At 45.2% G+C, this 18,692-nt stretch overlaps 1 protein-coding gene across 2 annotated transcripts; it reads left to right on the top strand.

Moving 5' to 3' along the window:
* The first annotated feature begins 1,881 nt into the window (after positions 1-1,881).
* On the top strand, positions 1,882-6,789 carry LOC144592363 (claudin-23-like). 2 transcript variants are annotated; one of them, XM_078396916.1, is made up of 2 exons: positions 1,882-2,766; positions 5,812-6,789. In XM_078396916.1, exon 1 carries the CDS (start codon positions 2,020-2,022, stop codon positions 2,716-2,718), a length of 699 nt encoding a protein of 232 aa, XP_078253042.1. In that variant the 5' UTR covers positions 1,882-2,019; the 3' UTR covers positions 2,719-2,766; positions 5,812-6,789. The 2 variants fall into 2 exon arrangements, with proteins under 2 accessions (XP_078253042.1, XP_078253041.1); XM_078396915.1 differs by having other exon boundaries at positions 1,882-2,735.
* The last annotated feature ends 11,903 nt before the right edge of the window (positions 6,790-18,692 follow it).

Below are 18,692 nucleotides of genomic sequence, written 5' to 3' on the forward strand. Positions count from 1 at the left end.
AATTGTGAAGCAAGTGGAAAGAATGTAGTTGGAAGGGGAGGGGAGGAAATAGGTGCGGGTCCAGTTGGGGATCAGGGGAAGGAGGAGAAGTAGGGTGTTATATGTGGAAAGGGAGAGGGGACAGTTATACAGTTACCGAAAAGTGGTGAATTAAATGTTCATACTGTGGGTTGTAGGCTACTCAAGTGAAATATGAGGTTTTGTTTCTCCAGGTTGTGTGTGGCCTCACTCTGGCAATGTAGGAGGCCTAGGGCAGAAAGGTCAGTGTGGGAATGGGAAGAGGATTTAAAATGGTTAACAACTGGGAGATCCAGCAGGCCTTGGTGGACCAAGCGTAATTGTTCAGCGAAATGGTTACCAAGTATACGCTTTGACTTGTCGATGTGCAGGAGGCCAGATCGGGTACTGTCTCACTGGATGTGTCTGTCATACCTAGAAGGACCGCTGGGGTCCCTGGATGGAGCTGAGAGAAGTAAAGGGACAGGTGTCACATGTCCTGCGGTTGCAGGGGAAAGTACCTGGGGAGGGGGTGGTTTGGGTGGGGATGACTGATGAGTGAACCAAGGAGCTGCAGAACGAGGAGCTCTCTGTAAAAGGTGGATGGGAGTGAGGATGGGAGGGTGATTGGTGGTGGGAACAGGTTGGAGGTGACGGAAATATGGGAGGATGATGTGTTGGATGTGGGGACTAATGGAGTGAAAGGGGAGGACCAGGGGAACTCTATCCTTGTTCTGTCTGGGGTGGGGGTGAACGTAGGACTGCAGGACAGAGGAAATACTGGTGAGGGATCTGTCTATGACAACAGGAGGGATTATCTATTCTGGAGTTTGTATTTGTATAGGCTGCACAAGTCAGGTTGCATTATTGTGCTCTGATTTTCTAGTCTTACTGATAATTTATAGTATTATTGATCATTGTATGTTGATTTGTTGTGTTGTGTTAATGTGCCAGTAAATCTACAACACAAGAATTTCATTGTTCTGTTCCTGATCCATTTGGTAGTCGGAAGGTGGATCCCACTCGAAACGTCAACTCTCAACTATGCAGAGGTGCTGCCTGACCCAATCCAAAAGCTTGTGGGGTTTTTTTTGTAAACTAGCATCTGCATTTCCTTGTATCTGACAATTAAACTCTCTCCTGACCCCCACCCATCGTCCCCAAGATTTTCCTGTTCTCCGATGCAAAATATCTGCTACTTTCCAGACACAAGGTTCATATCGGGTTCTGAAAATATGCACGGCAGAATCTGAGCCAATTAGGCCGTGCATTCAATATTGGTTAGTTAGTTAGTTAGTTTATTTGTCATTCCACTCCTTACAGATCATGCAACGAATGGGACGAAACAGAGTGCCTCCGGGGGCCATAGTGCAATACAAATGCAAAGCAAATAGATAGGGGATGACAGTGCAGTACAATACGATACAGTACAATACAATTAGACAGAGCAATATAATACAATACGTAGACAGGGGATTAAAGCATGTAAACGGTAAAAGGTAAAACATTTAACCTAGAGTTTAAAGCATGTAAACGGTGAATTTAAAACCATCAATTAGAGCAGGTAAATTATTGATTGCACATTACATGTTCGTGCTTTGCATGCCACAGAGCAGGAAGAAATGTGCCCGGGGTGCGTGCCATTCAACCACCGAAACCCAAACAAGGAACAGGTGTACCGGAAAAGTTGCGATGTACATACCGACTTCACCTATTGGAACGCATTTGGGTTTCATTCTCGTCCCTTTCCCTCCCTCGCCTCAAGCAAAATAGCACACATTGCAACTGCAGAGTTGATTACAGACCACTTGAATGTGGGGCGGGGTTGGAGCTGGGGATCAAGTGTTGAAAGATACAAGCAGTTCACTCTGCTGGTGGTCATGTGCAAAGGGAGCCAAACCTGTCTTTCCAGTTTTTTTGTTGTAAACCGAGAAGCCTGGTGTCCCAGTGCCTGCGCCACTTGCGTGTTGGCAAAACCCTGTGCTCTGCCTCCGAGCCGAGACTGGGAGCCCAGTGTCCACAATGAGGACCCCGATGGTGATGATTCTGGGGCTGATTCTCGGCCCCGTCGGCTACGTGCTGATCCTGACCTGCACAGTGGCCCCAGCCTGGAGGGACGTGACCGAGATCCCCACCGGCTCCCAGGACGAGGTGCATCACCAGGGGCTGTGGGAAATCTGCAGGGACCTGCAGTCGGTGCGAGAACTGTCCTGCGGTCAGCAGGACGATGCCTACTTCAATGACCAAGTGATCAGCATAGCGAGGGGACTGAGCATCGCCTCTCTGGTGGTGTCCGCCGCTGGCATCCTGGCGGCGTCCTGGGGAGTCCGCTGTTGGACTGAGACCCCGAGCCCAGCCATGGCCGGGGCTGGAGGGGTCATCCTGGCGATCGGAGGAGTCCTCATGCTGATCCCCGTCTCCTGGTACACGCACCGACTCAACCAAATCCCCAACACCGTGGCCGGCGCCAGGCTCACAGTCGGGTACGCCACGGTCCTTGGCTTCGTTGGCGGTTGCCTCGTAGTATTCGGGGGCATCAGCCTGATGTTCAGCTTCGGCACGTTGAAGAGACGAAAGAGTTCAGCCTTTGAGAATCATTACCCGAAGAGAGCGGCACAGCCAGCCAACAGATACCCCACTGGGATCTCCAACCCAATCGCTGTGGTAGATGTCCCCCCCTCAGGCCGCACCACCACAACTCCCTGGGATGACGACCTGTGAGCATTTGCTGATAAACGGTACGGATGACACCATCTGGGGGTCAAGAAGGTACAACAACATTAGGGCCATCTCATCTCTCATTTCTCGATATTTATATAATTTGGGTATACTTTCTTAGAGTCAAACAATTGTACAGCAAAGAGACGGCCTCTTCAGCCCAATTCGTGAAACCTATCAACGCCAATTCCAATTGTCAGCTCCTTTCTAATCCAAGTCCTGGCCTAGACGCCTTTTAAATATTGGTCTGAAGAACGGTCTCGACCCGAAACGTCACCCATTCCTTCTCTCCCGAGATGCTGCCTGACCTGCTGAGCTACTCCAGCATTTTGTGAATAAATACCTTCGATTTGTACCAGCATCTGCAGTTATTTTCCTATTTTAAATATTGGCAATTGTGTCTGCCTCAACTCTGGCAGCTCATTTCATATAACCACTAATATTTTTGCCCCGCAGATCTCCTTTAAACTTCTCCCCTCTCATCTTAAACCTGTGCCCTCGAGACTGTAATTATTTACCTACCCCGAGTGATATTATACACTTATTTCAGGTCACCCATCAGCCTCCAACTTTATTAGTGGAAATAAATCCAACCCATCCAGTCTCTCCTTGTAACCTCGAGCCTATTTCCGACAACATCCTCGTAAATCGCACCTGGTAGATTTCACTATTCTATGGGCGGCACAATGGCGAAGCGGTAAAATTGCTCCCTTACAGCGCCTGAGACCCGAGTTCGATCCTGTCAACTGGTGCTGTTTGTAGAGTTTGTACGTCCTCCCTCCGGTTTCCTCCCATATTCCAAAGGCGTGCAGGTTTGTAGTTAAGAACTGCAGATGCTGGTTTAAATCGAAGGTCGACACAAAATACTGGAGTAACTCAGCGGGTCAGGCAGCATCTCTGGAGAAGGGTCTCGACCCGAAACGTCACCCATTCCTTCTCTCCAGAGATGCTGCCTGACCCGCTGAGTTACTCCAGCACTTTGTGTCTCCCTCAGGTTCGTAGTTAATTGGCTTCTGTAAATTGTCCCTTGATGGAACTAATGTATTATTGCTCGGCGCAGACTCGGTGGGACATAGGGCTTGTTTCCACACCGTATCTCGACACTAAACTATTAAACGAGTTCCTACAGATTGTGAATATCATCATAAGCAGTTTCTTTATCTTCATCTTGACAACCTTAAATACCGCTAATAGACAATAGGTGCAGGAGGAGGCCATTCGGCCCTTCGAGCCAGCACCACCATTCAATGTGATCATGGCTGATCATTCTCAATCAGTGCCCCATTCCTGCCTTCTCCCCATACCCCCTGGACTCCGCTATCCTTAAGAGTTCTATCTAGCTCTCTCTTGAATGCATTCAGAGAATTGGCCTCCACTGCCTTCTGAGGCAGTGAATTCCACAGATTTACAACACTCTAACTGAAAAAGTTTTTCCTCATCTCCGTTCTAAATGGCCTACCCCTTTTTCTTAAACTGTGGCCCCTGGTTCTGGACTCCCCCAACATTGGGAACATGTTTCCTGCCTCTAACGTGCCCAACCATTTAATAATCTTATATGTTTCGATAAGATTCCCTGTCAAATCTTTCTAATATGGTTACATACTTTGGAGGTTAAGGTATGGCAAAAGTGAAGATGATGGTTTAGACATTAAAAAAACCCAATCAGTGTATCAGTACAAAAAAGAGTGTTTTATTGTCATATGTCCCAGATAGAACAATGAAATGCTTACTTGCAGCATCACAACAGAATATGTTTTGTAATATATATTTATTTACATCTGCGAAACCAAGCGCAGGCTCGGCGATCGCTTCGCTCAACACCTGCGCTCAGTCCGCATTGACCAAGCTGATCTCTCGGTGGCCGAGCACTTCAACTCCCCCTCCCATTCCCAGAAATTAGTGGAATGGATGACAGCATTTCTCATGTCGTGCGAATATTTGAGGAATTTAGAGTTCTGATGACCCAGGGAAAGAAACTGTTCTTGAGTTTGTTTGCCTGGCTTTTGATGCGCCTATACCACCCACCAGAGGGCAGGAAGTTGAACAGGAAATGTCCAGGATGGGAGGGGTCTTTGATTATTTTCCTGGCTCTGCAGAGGCACCGAGAGCTGGAGATGTCTTCCAAGGAAGGCAGAGGGCAGCCAATGATTTTCTGGGCAGTTTTCTCTGCAGAGTTCCCCTGTCTGCTGCTGAGCAGCCGGCATACCACACTGTGATGCAATATGCCAGCACACTCCCGATGGTGGAGCGGTAGAAGCCCCCCAGCAGCTTCTCCTCTAGACTGTTCTTCCTTAGCACTCTCAGGAAGTGCAATTGCTGCTGGGTCTTTTTTACCACCGCTGAAGTGTTGGCAGACCAGGAGAGATCCTCTGCGATGTGCTTTCCCAGGAATTTGAAGGTGGAAACCCTCTCGACACTGTCCCCATTAATGTAGAGCGGGGCAAGGTCCACTCTGTGCCTCCTGTAGTCGATGACCATTTCCTTTGTTTTGCTGGTATTGAGTGCCAGGTTGTTCACAGAACACCCCTCTGACAACTTCAGGACCTCATCTCTGTCCGCTGCCTCATCTCCTCCTGATATGAGTAAGACCACAGTTTAATAATGGAGTTTGTGGAGTGGATTGGAGTGCAGTCATAAGTGTACAGAGCATAGAGGAGTGGACTCAGCACACAGCCCTGTGGAGAGCCAGTGCTGAGTGTGAGGGTGGAGGAGCAGTGGGGCCCATTTTGACTGTCCGTGGGTGGTTAGTGAGAAATTCCTTTATCCAGGCACAGGTGAGGGGGGGGGGGGGGGGGGGGGGGAGTCTAAGTCCGACAGCTTATCGACTAGTATGTCAGGGATGATTGTATTAAAAGCTGAGCTATAATCAATAAAAAATAATCCTTACATAGCTCCCCGGGTATTCCAGGTGGCTCAGTGCAGTGTGGAGGGCTGTGGCGATGGCATCCTCCATAGATCTGTTTGCTCTGAGCAAACTGATGAGGATCAAAGTTTGGAGGGAGGCTGGCTTTGATGTGCTGTGAAATGTCTTTCAAAACATGTCATGACTTACACACTACAGTGCCTAAAAATAATTGTTTGTGTTTTCACATCAAGGATTTTCAACACAACATCACTGAAAAGCCAATTACCTGCTGCCTGAGAAAACTATCATCTCGCAAAATCTTTCCCAAGGCACACATGCTTCTGATTTCAACTGACGTTACTATTTGATCATTATTGCTGGATCAAAATTTTGGAACACTCAGCCTAACAGAATTATGAAATTACTTTTATTCCATAGCTGTTAGTGGTTTGGAAAGGAGCCCATGGGGAATGTCAGCTTTCACGGTGACCCTGAGGACAAACTAATCTAAAACATCTATTACTTGTTGAAGTTAATGGGAGCAACAATGGGCCATATTACTCGTTTAGAAGTGGAGAAAAGAAGAAAGCATGAGACAAGATTTTTAGAGAGAAAACTCAGCTTAATAATACATTTTAGGAAACTGGTAAGAGTTTATCAAAGATCAAAAAATGAAGGATTACAGATTATAGTACTTTTGAACACAAATGAAGAGATTAAAACTTGCTTGGTGTAATTATGAATTGAACCATAATTAGCCTCAAAGCAATCTATTGTGCATGCCAGGAATGGAATTTGAAATACGTCTGGGAAAATAAATCATAACTGCAATGTAAATGAGAATCTAGGTTGATTATGCAAGCAAGATTCAATATGTCCAACTGATTTTTTGATTAATGTGCGAACAAAGAGTACAAAATGTTGTTAAAGATAATTGTGATATGACAAAGAATGTATAAAGTTTAATAATATTTTCAGTGACTAGCTTTTATATTAACGTTTGCAGTGTCAACCAGCCACGATGAAATAATTGGGCACATAATGGTGACTTAGCTCATAGCATTCCCTAAATGTATTGATATTGGGCCTACAATTTTATATGCAGGCATCTGAATCAACCTTGGTTTCCTAATTGGAGCAGGTGATCGTATCATTCCTGTAATTAGAGCAGAATAACCGGCTCCCAGTACTGTGTCCCGAGCACCAAACCTATGGTTTATATCACAGCATCTCAGCAAATCAAACATGCTTTACTACAAACTACAGGAAACAAATCGTAGCTGGATCTCCAAAGTGTGAATAGAATATGCTTTGCAGAACAGACATGAATAACATCTCGTTGCTTTGTGCATCAGACCACCAGAAATGTGGTGGTATTAAAGTGAATTTTAAAAGAAGAATGTTCCGCAAAAGTGTCTTAATCAGAGATTGCATTAGTGACTGTGATGCTTTCAATGTCTTTTCCTTAAGTCTTCTCCATTGATACAAAAGGGAAAAGATAAGGCTTCCACTTGGCTCCGCAAAAACCTGGTCTGTGGACATCCGATTTATGTATACAATGTTTGTGCCACACAAATGATGCCAAGCTGAACTGATCTCAATTGCTTGCACATGATCCACATCCCTCCATACCCTGTACTTCCATGTGCCTACCTAAAAGACTCTTGTACGCCACTAGCATATCTGCCTCCACCACCACCCCTGGCAATGTATTCCAGGCCCCCACCACCCTCAGTGTAAAAAATCTTCCCCAGGACATCTCCATTAAACGTTCCCCTTCTCACCTTATAGCCACGTGCTCTAGTGTTGGGCATTTCCACCCTGGGGAAAGGTACGACCCTATCTAAGCCTCACATAACTTTATATACTTCTAGCAAGTCTCCCTTCAGACTCTGACATTCCAGAAAAAAACAATTGAAGTCTATCCAAACTCTCCCTGTAGCTGAAATCTTCTAATCAAGGCAGCATTTAGAGAAATTCCTCAGCACCCTCTCCAAAGCTTCCACATCTTTCCTGTAATGGGGCAACCTGAACCCAATACTCCAAATGTGGCCTAACCAGAGTCCTAGAGTGCTTCATCATGACTTCCTGACTCATATTTAATACCGCTAGCCATGAAGGCAAGCACACCATATGCCTTCTTTACCACCCTATCTACTTGCGATTGCATCTTCAGTAAGCCATGAACTCCAGGATTCCACCGCATATCACTGCTGTGAAGGGTCCTGCCATTAATTATATACTCAAGCTCCCAAAGTGAAACCTCACACTTGTTCGGGTTAAACTCTATCTGCCTCTTTTCCGCCCATTTCTGCAGCTGATCTCTATCACACTGTATCTATCAGCTGTATCTGTCCTCATAGCCTGCAACTCCTCCAATTTTGGTGTCAGCAAACTTACTCACCAAACCCATTCTACTTTTGCATCTAGGTCATTTATTTATATATATCACAAAGAGCAGAGGTCCCAGCGGAATTCCTCTGGTCACAGACCTCCAGCCAGAATATCTACCTTCCACCACAACCCTCCATATGGTTCCAAATCCATACAACCAAGTCATAGAGTGATACAGTGTGGAAACAGGCCCTTCGGCCCAACTTGCCCACACTGGCCAACAATGTCCCAGCTACACTAGTCCCACTTGCCTCTGCTTGGTCCATATCCCTCCAAACCTGTCCTATCCAAGTACCCGTCTAACTGTTTCTTAAACGATGGGATAGTCCAGCCTCAACTACCCACTCTGGCAGTTTGTTCCATACACCCACCACCCTTTGAGTGAAAAAGTTACCCCTGGATTCCTATTAAATCTTTTCCCCTTCACCTTAAACCTATGTCCTCTGGTCCTCGACTCCTACTCTGGGCAAAAGACTGTGCATCTACCCAATCTATTCCTCTCATGATTTTGTACATCTCTATAAGATTACCCTTATCCTCCTGCGCTCCATGGCATAGAGACCTAGCCTACTCACCCTCTCCCTGTAGCTCACACCCAGTCCTGGCAACATCCTCGTAAATCTTTTTGGAACCCTTTCAAGCTTAACAATATCTTTCCTGTAACATGGTGCCCAGAACTGAACACCATATTCTAAATGCAGTCTCACCAACATCTTATACAACTGCAACGTGACCTCCCAACTTCTATACTCAATACTCTGACTGATTCAGGCCAAAGTGCCAAAAGCCTTTTTGACCACCTTATCCACCTGTGACTCTACCTTCAAGGAACCATGCACCTATACTCTGCTCTACAACACTACCCAGAAGCCTACCATTTACTGTGTAGGTCCTGCCCTTGTTCGACATCCCAAAATGCAACACCTCAAACTCCTCTGTATTAAATTCCATCAACCATTCCTCTGCCCACCTGGCCAATCGATCCAGATCCTGCTGCAATCATTCACAACCATCTTCACTATCTGCAAAACCACTCTTTTGTATCAGCAAACTTGCTAATCTTGCCCTGTATGTTCTCATCCAAATCATTGATGTAGATCACAAACAGAAATGGGCCCAGCACCAAACCCTGAGGCACACTAGTCACAGGCATCCAGTCTGAGAAGCAACCTTCTACCATCACCCTCTGCTTCCTTCCATGGAGCCAATTGGCTATCCATTCAGCTATCTCTCCTTGAAGCCCATGTGATCTAACCTTCCAGAGCAGCCTACGATGCGAACCTCGTCGAACACCTTCCTGAAGTCCATGTACACATCATCTATAGCTCTGCCCTCAACCTTTTTTGGTCACATCTTCAACAAAAAAAAATCTGATGTGAGACATGACCTCACATGTACAAAACCATGCTGACTATCCTTAATCAGCCCTTACCCATTCAAATGCCTGCATATCCTAACCCTCAGAATATTCTACAGTAACTTACCAACTAGAACATAGAAACATAGAAACATAGAAAATAGGTGCAGGAGTAGGCCATTCGGCCCTTCGAGCCTGCACCGCCATTCAATATGATCATGGCTGATCATCCAGCTCAGTAGCCTGTACCTGCCTTCTCTCCATACCCCCTGATCCCTTTAGCAAAAAGGGCCACATCTAACTCCCTCTTAAATATAGCCAATGAACTGGCCTCAACTACCTTCTGTGGCAGAGAATTCCACAGACTCGCCACTCTCTGTGTGAAGAAATGTTTTCTCATCTCGGTCCTAAAAGACTTCCCCCTTATCCTTAAGCTGTGACCCCTGGTTCTGGACTCCCCCAACATCGGGAGCAATCTTCCCGCATCTAGCCTCTCCAACCCCTTAAGAATTTTATATGTTTCTATAAGATCCCCCCTCAGTCTTCTAAATTCCAGCGAGTACAAGCCCAGTCTATCCAGTCTTTCCTCATATGAAAGTCCCGCCATCCCAGGGATCAATCTGGTGAACCTTCTCTGTACTCCCTCTAAGGCAAGAACGTCTTTCCTCAGGTTAGGAGACCAAAACTGCACACAATACTCCAGGTGCGGTCTCACCAAGGCCCTGTACAACTGCAGCAGAACCTCCCTGCTCCTAAACTCAAATCCTCTTGCTATGAATGCCAACATACCATTCGCTTTCTTCACTGCCTGCTGCACCTGCATGCTTGCTTTCAATGACTGGTGCACCATGACACCCAGGTCACATTGCATCTCCCCTTCTCCCAATCTGTCACCATTCAGGTAATACTCTGCTTTCCTGTTCTTGCCGCCAAAGTGGATAACCTCACATTTATCCACATTATATTGCATCTGCCATGCATTTGCCCACTCGCCTAATCTATCCAAGTCACTCTGCAGCCTCCTAGCATCCTCCTCGCAGCTAACACTGCCACCCAGCTTCGTGTCATCCGCAAACTTAGAGATGTTGCATTCAATTCCCTCGTCCAAATCATTAATATACACCGTAAATAACTGGGGTCCCAGCACTGAGCCTTGCGGTACCCCACTAGTCACTGCCTGCCATTCCGAAAAGGACCCGTTTATTCCTACTCTTTGCTTCCTGTCCGCCAACCAATTTTCGATCCACCTCAAAACTGAACCCTCAATACCGTGTGCTTTAAGTTTGTACACCAATCTCCTATGTGGGACCTTGTCGAAGGCCTTCTGAAAGTCCAGATATAACACATCGACTGGTTCTCCCTTATCCACTCTACTAGTTACATCCTCGAAAAATTCTATAAGATTCGTCAGACATGATTTGCCTTTGGTAAATCCATGCTGACTTTGTCTGATGATTTCACCACTTTCCAAATGTGATGCTATCACATCTTTAATAACCGACTAGCATTTTCCCCACTACTGATGTTAGGCTAACTGGTCTATAATTCCCCGTTTTCTCTCTCCCTCCCTTTTTAAAAAGTAGGGTTACATTAACTACCCTCCAGTCCTCAGGAACTACTCCAGAATCTAAAGAGTTTTGAAAAATTATCACTAATGCATCCACTATTTCTGAGGCTACTTCCTTAAGCACTCTGGGATGCAGCCTATCTGGCCCTGGGGATTTATCTGCCTTTAATCCATTTAATTTACCCAACACCACTTCCCGACTAACCTGGATTTCCCTCAGTTCCTCCATCTCATTAGACCACCGGTCCCCCGCTATTTCCGGCAGACGGTTTATGTCTTCCTTAGTGAAGACAGAACCAAAGTATTTGTTCAATTGGTCTGCCATCTCCTTGTTCCCCATGATCAATTCACCCGTTTCCAACTGCAAGGGACCTACATTTGCCTTAACTAATCTTTTTCTCTTGACATATCTATAAAAGCTTTTGCAGTCTGTTTTTATGTTCCTTGCCAGTTTTCCCTCAATCTATTTTCCCTTTCCTAATTAAGCCCTTTGTCCTCCTCTGCTGGACTCTGAATTTCTCGCAGTCCTCTGGTATGCTACTTTTTCTGGCTAATCTGTATGCTTCATCTTTTGTTTTAATACTATCCTTGATTTCCCTTGTTAGCCACGGATGCACTACCTTTCCTGGTTTGTTCTTTTGCCAAACTGGGATGAACACTTGTTGTAGTTCATCCATGCGACCTTTAAATGCCTTCCATTGCATGTCCACCGTCAACCCTTTCAGCATCAATCGCCAGTCTATCTTGGACAATTCACGCCTCATACCCTCAAAGTTACCTTTCTTTAAATTCAGAACACTTGTTTCTGTATCGACTTTGTCACTCTCCATCCTAATGAAGAGACATTATGATCACTCTTGCCCAAGGGGCCTCGCACAACAAGACTGCTAACTAACCCTTCCTCATTACTCAATACCCAGTCTAGAATGGCCTGTTCTCTCGTTGGTTCCTCGACATGTTGGTTTAGAAAACCATCTCTCAAACATTCCAAGAAATCCTCTTCCTCAGCACCCCTGCCAGTTTGGTTCACCCAATCTATATGTAGATTGAAGTCACCCATTATAACTGCTGCACCTTTAGTGCATGCATTTCTAATTTCCTGCTTGATGCCATCCCCAACCTCACTACTGCTGTTAGGTGGCCTGTACACCTCCCACTAGCGTTTTCTGCCCCTTAGTGTTTCGTAGCTCTACGCATATCGATTCCACTTCCTCAAAGCTAATGTCCTTCCTTTCCACTGCTTTAATCTCCTCTCTAACCAGTAACGCTACCCCACCTCCTTTTCCTTTCTGTCTATCCCGCCTGAATATAGAATATCCCTGGATGTTGAGCTCCCAGCCTTGCTCACCCTGGAGCCATGTCTCCGTAATCCCAACTATATCATAATCATTAATAACTATCTCCACATTTAATTCATCCACCTTATTACGTATACTCCTTGCATTGAGACACAAAGCCTTCAGGCTTGTTTTTACAACTCTCTTACCTCTTATACAATTATGTCGAAAAGTGGCCCTTTTTGATTTTTGCCCTGGATTTGTCTGCCTACCACTTTTACTTTTCACCTTGCTACCTGTTGCTTCTACCCTCATTTTACACCCCTCTGTCTCTCTGCTCCTGCTCCCATCCCCCTGCCACATTAGTTTAAATTCTCCCCGACAGCACTAGCAAACATTCCCCCTAGGACATTGGTTCCATTCCAGCTCAGGTGCAGACCGTCCTGTTTGTACTGGTCCCACCTCTCCCAGAACTGGTTCCAATGTCCTAAAAATTTGAATCCCTCCCCCTTGCACCATTTTTCAAGCCACGTATTCATCTGAAATATCCTCCTATTCCTACTCTGACTAGCACGTGGCACTACAGACATTAAGCTCACCACCCTACAGTTCCCAGCATTTTCCCTGCAGCCCTTCTTGAAAAGAGGTACATTTGCCACCCTCCAGTCTTCCAGCATCTCTCCTGTATTTAAGAACGACTCGTAAATTTCAACCAGGGCTCCCGCAATTTCCTCTCTAGTTTTCCACAATGTCCTCGGATATATCAGATCAGGCCTTGGAGATTTGTCTACCTTCCAGACATCCTGAATCCATACATCTTAATCATCTGGATCAGCTTACCATGAGGAACCTTATCAAAGGCCTTACTGAAATCCATGAATACGACATCCACCGCCTTCATCAATCTCCTTGAGGTCATATCATCAGTATATTGTTGTAATTTTTAGTATCTGTACGATTATCTTGAATAAACTGTTAGGTACCATTATTGTGACTGATATGTGGTACAGAATGTGTGGTAAAAGATGTGACAGCACCCCTTCCTCGGATGCCGCTCTGATCCCCATCACTGGCCGATAGGTCAGGAGAGGCCAATCCCCAGCATCAATGGTAACAGCTTTGCCAATTAACTGACATCGGATTGACCACCTGAACCTCGGCAGACTACTCCCTATAAAACCCAGGCATTCCAGCTGGGGGGGAAGAAAATGAGGAAGGGGTAGACCCCTCTGTGGTCTCCTCCCACCAGGCTGAGGGAGACTGCCACTGGGACAAACCTGAGACCACCAGTGCCACTGTGTGGTCAAGACAGCTGCTGGGTGAAGCCCTAGACAGCCAGCGCCTCTACTAAGGCTGAGTGGGCAGCTCAAGCCTGAGACCACCAGTTCCTCGTCCTGTCTATGTACAAGGAGGGACTGCACCCACATACAGAGGCAAAGATTGAGCCATCAGGATAATCCAGAGACCATCAGTGCCACCTCTTCAAGCCCAGAGCTGAGCCACCAGGAGTAGCCTGAGACTGCCAGCGTCGCCTCTTAAGGCAACGGTCAACTACAGGGAGAAGCTCGAGATTGCCAAGCCTTCCAGACTAGGACTGAGCTGGTGGGACAAGCCTGATTGCCTGCGCCATCTCCAATGCGTTCTGATGACAAGGGGCAGCACACCCATGTGGTCCTGGACTTTGTCACTGTAAATAAAACAAATCACATGAGATTACCCTACTGCAAGTATTGGTGTGGTCAATGCTGAAGCTGGCATCATCCCTGATGCCACAAAGGGTAGACATTAAACTTGAGAACTCCATCCTGCTCATGTTCCATAGCGGTAGCTTTTGTGAGTCTCTTTTCTGTTCATCACCAAAATCCTTGCAATAGCCATAAAACACTTGAAGTGTAGTGTTATATAGCATGGAAACAGGCCTGTTGGCCCAACTTGTCCATACTGGCTGAGATGCTATAACTAAGCTAGGCCTATTTTCCTTGCCTGGTCCATATCACTCTAAACCATTCTTATCCATTACGTGTCCAAATGTCTTTCAAAATGTTGTCATTGTAACTGCCTCATTCAGCTCTGTTGCATATACCTACCGCCCTCTGTGAGAAATTGTTGTCCCTTGGTTTCCTATTAATTATTTTCCCTCTCATCTTAAACCTACGCCTATATTTCCCCTATCAAGGGGAAAAGACTCTGCATTCACCCTATCTATTCCCCTCATGATTTTTTGTACACCCTGGCCTGCCCAACTGGTCCTTATAGCTCGGGTCCTCAAGTGTAGGCAACATCCTTGTAAATCTTTGCTGTACTTTCCAACAACGGTATATTTCCTATAACAGGGTGACCAAAACTGAACACAATACACATTGTACAACATAACTTCTTAACTACCATGCTCAATACTGACTGATGGAGGTCAGCATGGCTAAAAGCCTTTTTCACCACTCCACCTTTGATGCCACTTTCACGTATCCATTTTGAGATTGTACTTGTATTTTGAGACCTCTTTGCTCTGCAACACTCTGCAAGGGCCTATGATGGCCTGGTGGCAAAGTGGTGCAGCCATTGCTGCCTTACAGCGCCCGAGGTCCGGGTTCAATCCCGATCGCGGGTCCTGTCTGTACAGAGTTTACGCATGCTCCTTGTGATCACGTGGGTTTCCTCCAGGTGCTCCAGTTTCCTTCCACATTCCTGTGCTTCACAGTTCAATGTTCTAGTTTGCCTGGTGACAAAAGAACCCAAGACCAGTTCCTGCTTTCATCCTGGGAAATATTTCACTCAAATTTCCTGTGGGATCTTACAATGCACTGATTGCTACACTTAAAATTCATGTCACTAGGGCAGCCAGGATTTGTACAAGTCACACCTGCCCATCGTCAATATAGTCAAGTGCGCCAAATGAAGTTAGCCAGAGTCAACCATTGCATTTGCTTCTAAATCTAATCCTTGCAAATTGCATAAATGGCTATCAATAAAAATCATTTGCTTGTCAAGTTTTGAACAGGATAAAAATATGTGCAAGAGTAAATGGATCAAATGCTATCCAGCAGTTGAACGCAGCTGGAACTGGTGTCAAATTTGCAGTACAAGTTCAAATTATACAAAAGTACTTGCAATGAGCTATAAAATATGAAGGACAGATTGCTAATAATGAAATCAACCAACACATTGCAACTGTTTATTTCTTTAAAATACAAATTTCAATCCATCTGGCTAAAAGATTTTCTGGTGCTTCAACTAGATTTAGGTGGTTCCTGTAAAAAAAACAATTTGACTAAAGTCAGACATTTTAATTAGGTTTAATTTACTAGTTAAAATTGATCAAGATTTTATCAAGTTGCTTCAAGGTTTGTTTTCATAATGCTGCCAAAGATAAAACTAGGAACTCTGATGAGGCAGCACCTGTGGAGGGAAGACAGGTGTTTCAGGCTGGGATCCTTCAGGCTGAAATATGCAACTGGAAAGGTGATGGAATCAAATAAAATCACGGCATTCAAGAGATATTTAGACACAAGTGGGCAGATCATAGAGTATGCAGTTCTGTGGCAGCCAAGACAATGTAGTTGATCAAAGAGGATGCCATGGAGGAATGGGCCCCAATTGTGCCATAAACTAATTTGTTTCAGCTTCACAATCCCTTCATTAATCCAGAGAACACCAAAGCAACTTTAACATTGGTGATATTTACTTCAGGAATGAGAAGTGTTAATTAACATTGAAATACCTGCTTTGCAATAGACAATAAATAGACAATAGGTGCAGGAGTAGGCCAATCGGTCCTTCGAGCCAGCACCACCATTCAATGTGATCATGGCTGATCATTCTCAATCAGTACTCCATTCCTGCCTTCTTCCCATACCCCCCGACTCCACTATCCTTAAGAGCTCTATCTAGCTCTCTCTTGAATGCATTCAGAGAATTGGCCTCCACTGCCTTCTGAGGCAGTGAATTCCACAGATTTACAACTCTGACTGAAAACTTCTAGAAAGTTGAGGGAGGCAGGTTTAAGTTCACATATTTACATTACCTCTAGTACTTCAACATAGGCTTCATCCATCATGATCTGATCCCCACGTCCTGCTGCAGTAAATTGCAAGTTGGCATGAGCTCTCCTGTATCAGAAAAAGTGACATTTCTTGGTTGCCCTTGGAGAATTCCATTCCTGTCTCTCCCCCCCCCCCTACACCACTGAGATTCTATTAGCCAACGATCACAAATAATTGCTTTGATCCACAAATAAAATTTCTGCTTATTGTTCTTTATTTTGGCTGTGCTATTATAACCAGGAAGTGACATTCGTTAGAACTTGAATGGAAACCTTAGCACGTGTTCCAGGCTAGGCCTTGAAGTAATATTTGCACTTGCAAAGCTGCAACAATTAGAAGCCCAGTTATATACTCAACTGGACCACAGAGGATCAGGCCAAGTTTATTGTGGATAGAGCACTCACCCACATCTTGTGTCCTGCAGTTCCATTCTCACTACACTCTCCCTGCCCAGATGGAGAAAAGGTAGTTTCCCTGGTCTGCATATTTCACTCCACTAGCCACTGCATGTAATACATTCTCCGATATTTTGTCATCATGGCGATCCCACCACCAGTCCGATCTTTGCTCCCATCGCAAGCACTCCCTCTGCAACTCCTTGGTTGGCTCATTTCTTTCCACCCAACCCATCATCTCCCTGACACTTTCCCTGCAATGACAGGGGATGCAAACATGTCCCTCCAACCCACTTCCATCCTGCCACTAAAGAAATTCCCCTCATCTCCATTCTAAAGATACATCCTTTTAAGGCCATGCCCTCTGGTCCTAGACTCTCCCATTACTAGAAACATCCTTTGCATATCCACGATCTAGGCCCTTCGCTATTCAGTAAGTTTCCATAAGATTGCCACTCAAGGTTCTACTTTAATGTTTTTGCCCAAGCAATCTATATCCTGCCGTTTCTTCTGGCAGCCTTCCGTGCTGTCTCCAACTCCAATTTGGGTGTCAAAATTACTCATCAGCCCTTTGTGACCAGATCTGCTCCAAATTCTCTACCATTAATTGAAAAACAGTTGTCAATATTTCATGGCATTTAAATACCAACCTTTTCCCAGCTCTTCTTTTCAAAATTAATGCTGTAATAGCAAACAGCAGTACCACAGCAAGTATCCCCAGAACGATAGGAATGCTTATTTCTGGTACCACCAGATCCTCACAGAAGCTTCCAGTGTAGCCTTTCTGGCACTTGCACATCATTAAGTCATCAACTACATAGCATTCCCCATGCATGTTGCACAATTCTGGTGCACACGAACTGGATCTTCCTGCTTCAGTTGCATTGAAATCTCCATCAGTCTGGTTTACAACAGGACTTTGTGTCATTGCCTCATGCAGAGAGACTCCATAAGTAGATGTTACTGCACCAGTATCTGTGTGAGGAAACCAGCTTTCTTGGAAGGTTGTGGGACTGACTGGAAGCCTTCTTGAAGTGGTTATTTGAGAGAAATAAGTGCTCAGTGTTGAAACATTGGGAAATATGCTGCTTGTGTCTACAGGTCCCTTCCCCATCACATCACCTGCAAAAAATAATTTGAATACTAAAATAGACCCAGAATGATTAAACAAACTACCCAAGAATTCAATTTAGGAAAGGAATCATATTTGGCCTGTCTGAAATTTCCATCTTCCACTCGTGTAACATTCTGAAGGAATCATCCTTTGAGCATTTCAGCTTTAAATTACAGTATTCAGTGCACGAGTGAATTATCTGCACGAGAAAGTTTGACTTCCATTTTACAGAACAACTTTGTTAGAACGAACTGGAAACCACATGCTGGACATCCCCATTTCAAACTGTCCTGCACCACCTACATCAAGGCAAAGCACTTGGCTTCATATGGACTGGTTTTGGTGACATTGAAGAGCCCGATTCAAAGGAACAGTAAGCAAGGATGAAGGCAGAGTGATTATAATAGACTTGTTAGTGAGGGGGACAGACGTGGGATTGTAACAGCAAATTCAATTCCAAGATTGTGTATTGGCTTCTGATACCAGGGTCCATAATGTCACAAGGCAGCTGCAGAACATTCTCAGTGTGTCCAGCAGAATTTCCAGCAGGACCAGACATTTCAATAGCAAGTCTTTGAAATGTGCATTGTGTGTTTAAGTGCATTTATGTCTATGAAATTTTCCAGGGTAAAAATGTCAACGACTAGAGATGAAAGCTTCAAGGTGAGAGGGGCAATGCTCAGGGGTGAGGGTCAATTTTTTTTTAAACAAAGGCTGTCAAATGTGTAGGAGGAACTGCGGATGCTGGATTACATGAAAATAGCCAAAATGCTGGAGTAACTCAGCGGGACAGGCAGCATCTCTGGACAGAAGGAATGGGTGAAGTTTCAAGTCTAGACCAATGCCTGGATAGCACGACCAGTGATGGGGGCAGATGTAATGGGGCACTTGAGGTTTTTGATAGGCACAGATATGCAGGGAATGGAAGGATGTAGATCGTCGGGCAGAGACAAATGTAACTTGGCATCATATTTGGCAGTGTTGGCTG

Source organism: Rhinoraja longicauda, chromosome 3 (genome assembly GCF_053455715.1).
Source record: "Rhinoraja longicauda isolate Sanriku21f chromosome 3, sRhiLon1.1, whole genome shotgun sequence".
In the NCBI taxonomy this organism is placed as follows: domain Eukaryota; kingdom Metazoa; phylum Chordata; class Chondrichthyes; order Rajiformes; family Arhynchobatidae; genus Rhinoraja; species Rhinoraja longicauda.

Bases quoted from the DNA above. Each gene is read 5' to 3' on its own strand.
- LOC144592363 (XM_078396916.1), top strand. From the start codon at position 2,020: ATGAGGACCCCGATGGTGATGATTCTGGGGCTGATTCTCGGCCCCGTC.